Source organism: Galeopterus variegatus, unplaced genomic scaffold (genome assembly GCF_000696425.1).
Source record: "Galeopterus variegatus unplaced genomic scaffold, G_variegatus-3.0.2 Scaffold10131, whole genome shotgun sequence".
NCBI lineage: Eukaryota > Metazoa > Chordata > Mammalia > Dermoptera > Cynocephalidae > Galeopterus > Galeopterus variegatus.
The window spans coordinates 47,646-50,221 of record NW_007736242.1 but is presented as its reverse complement, the minus strand read 5'-3'; the positions used below and the strand labels follow the sequence as shown (position 1 = coordinate 50,221).

Sequence of the window (2,576 nt, the reverse complement as noted above, 5' to 3'; positions counted from 1 at the left end):
GACCGGGGTCTCTTCCCGCTCGGTTTTGTCGGCCTCTGGCTCAGGGAGGCCCGACAAACACATATATTTTTACAGAAATAGATTAAAAGGGACAAGATGCAAACACATAAATACAAGCATTGCACATCTTACCTGAATGTTGTCAAACTTGAGGCCTGGCATGGTGAGGTTCTCCTTGTCTATGAACACGGTGCCATACTGCTGGGTGGCTACTGAGATGAGGACATCCCTGGTCCCCTCGCTGGGAAGCCACGCATCATTCCTTCGGTCCATCTCGCTCATGCTCAGGGCAGTGGCAAAGGGGTCATCGCTCCCTGCAAATACGGCCTGTATTTGTGAAAACGGTTTTGGAGACTCAGGAATTTCTAGAGAAGCTGTAGAAACACCGGATTCTGATCTTTCAATTCCTGCAGAGTAAGAAGGGTCAGCAGAATCGGGGGAAGTTTCTCCCACTGGAGCAGCAAGTGAAGACAATTTCTCTGGAACTGAAGAGCCTGCGTTGGGATTACTGACAGAAATGAAAGCGGAAGTAGTGAAGGAATCAAAGAAGTCAGAGGCTAAGGAATTAGTGTTGATTGTATCTCCGAAGAATTTGCTCAGGCTGGGACTGGGCTGGACCACCTGTGGAGGCGTCTTGGCTGCGGTCTCACTAGCGCTGCTGAAACTGGGCGATTTCACCATCTGAGACTCGAAGCCGTTGTGCAAGAACAAGGGAGGGTGGGAAGCAGCTGAGCTGGACTTGCTGAAAATGGTGCACACAGGGATGGGCTGGTCTTTAGAAGAGGACTGACTGGAAGACACTTCCGACACCTGCTCTTCTGGGTGAGCATTCTCGTTCCTGGGCACCAAGTTCTCAGTGTCTTCATTCTNACCTGCTCTTCTGGGTGAGCATTCTCGTTCCTGGGCACCAAGTTCTCAGTGTCTTCATTCTCAATCATGGGACCAGCTTTCACTTCTCGTGTTGAGTCTTCTTTCAAAGATGCTCTGCTATCAGGGGTCATGTCGGAGACATCTTTAGGTGTATCATCCCCATCAGTTTCACTGTTGTTACTCAGAGTGTCCATTTCTTCTTTATCCTGAATATTTTCCAGGCTGTGATCAGCGTTATTACCTTCTATGGGCTCCACGACATCCTGCAAACAACCAAGGTCACCCACATCATCTTCGCTATTATTAGGAGAGTCAGAAATGAGGACGCTCTCCATCATGTGCTCATTAAGCTTATCCATGAAATTATGCGAGTCTTCTGATATGGTCTCATTCTCTTCAGACCCAAAGTCATCCCCACCAAGGTCAATGGTTTCCTCCTGGTAAAGAAGCTGCCCCTGCTCTTCCCGAGGCACCTGCTGAGCAGCACTCTCAGCTCTAGCCTGGGCAGGAGAAGCCTCCCCAGTCCTGCTCTGGTCACCATCTTCTGCACTCTCCATGCTGCCTGAAACACAGACAGGTACACATCAAACAACCTCTATCCTCTCCAGTCACTACACACTAACTTTATTTTGTTGAATGTTTGTTGGTTATGTATTCAAGTGGTTCTAAATTGAAAGAATTCCACTTCTCCAGCCTTTTATTTATTTTTAATTGTGGTAAAATACATATAACATTTACCATCTTAACTATTCTTAAGTGAACAGTTCAGTAGTGTTAAGTACATCCACATTGCTGTGCAACCAATCTCCACAACTCCTTTCATCTTGCAAAACTAAAATTCTATACCCATTAAACAACTCCCCATATACCCATCTCCCCCCAGCCCTGGGCAACCACCATTCTACTTTTTATCTCTATGAATCTGACTACTCTAGGTACCTCATGTAAGTGAAATCATACGGTATTGGTCTTTTTGTGACTGCCTTATTTTACTTAGCATAACNGCTTCCACCTTTCAGTGAATATTGCAGCTATGAATGTGGGTGTACAAATATCTCTTTGAGACTCTGTTTTTAATTCTTTGGGGTATATAACCAGAAGTGGAATTGCTGGATCATATGGTAATTCTATTTTTAATTTTTTGGAGTATCTGTAAAACTCAGAAAAATTTTTTGAGGACCTTTCATAGTCGCTGTACTGTCTTGCATTCCTACCAACAGTACACAAGTGTTCCAGTTTCTCCACATGCTTGCCAAAACTTTTTTTTTCTATAGTTGCCATTCTAATGGGTATGAAGTCTCCAGCCTTTTAAACACTACCTATTCTTTAGACTCAGTTGAAGTCCTCCCTCTTTCATGAAGGCCTCCCAAGACACTCCAACCTATAACAATCTCTTTGCCCCCTTCTCCAGAGCTTATAACATTGTCTGCTTAATTCTGCAAATTTGAGACAGTGAGAATGGCACGAGCAAAAGTTAACCTAAGACAACAAAGCCAGGCTCATGGCCCTGGCAGCTGAGGTGATGACAACACTAGGTAACATTTATCGGCTCTTACTACATGCCTGGCGCTCTACCACCCAAAATATATACATTCCTTGCCTAGGAAAACATCACCAAAATGATCAAAATCAAGATAAAAACACTTTGGGCCGAGCCCGTGGCGCACTCGGGAGGGTGCGGCGCTGGGAGCGCAGCAGCGCTCCCG

At 45.5% G+C, this 2,576-nt stretch overlaps 1 protein-coding gene across 1 annotated transcript in view; it reads right to left on the bottom strand.

The window, feature by feature from the left end:
• Nucleotides 1-2,576, bottom strand: part of LOC103609816 (trafficking protein particle complex subunit 12-like) — a gene marked incomplete at its 3' end in the record, with an annotated part of 21,725 nt that overhangs the window by 14,525 nt on the left and 4,624 nt on the right. The window contains exons 2-3 of the mRNA XM_008594097.1: nucleotides 909-1,432; nucleotides 133-846 (exon numbers count right to left, since the gene is read on the bottom strand). Coding sequence (XP_008592319.1) covers nucleotides 133-846; nucleotides 909-1,432 — 1,238 coding nt within the window. The remainder of the gene's footprint in view (nucleotides 1-132; nucleotides 847-908; nucleotides 1,433-2,576) is intronic.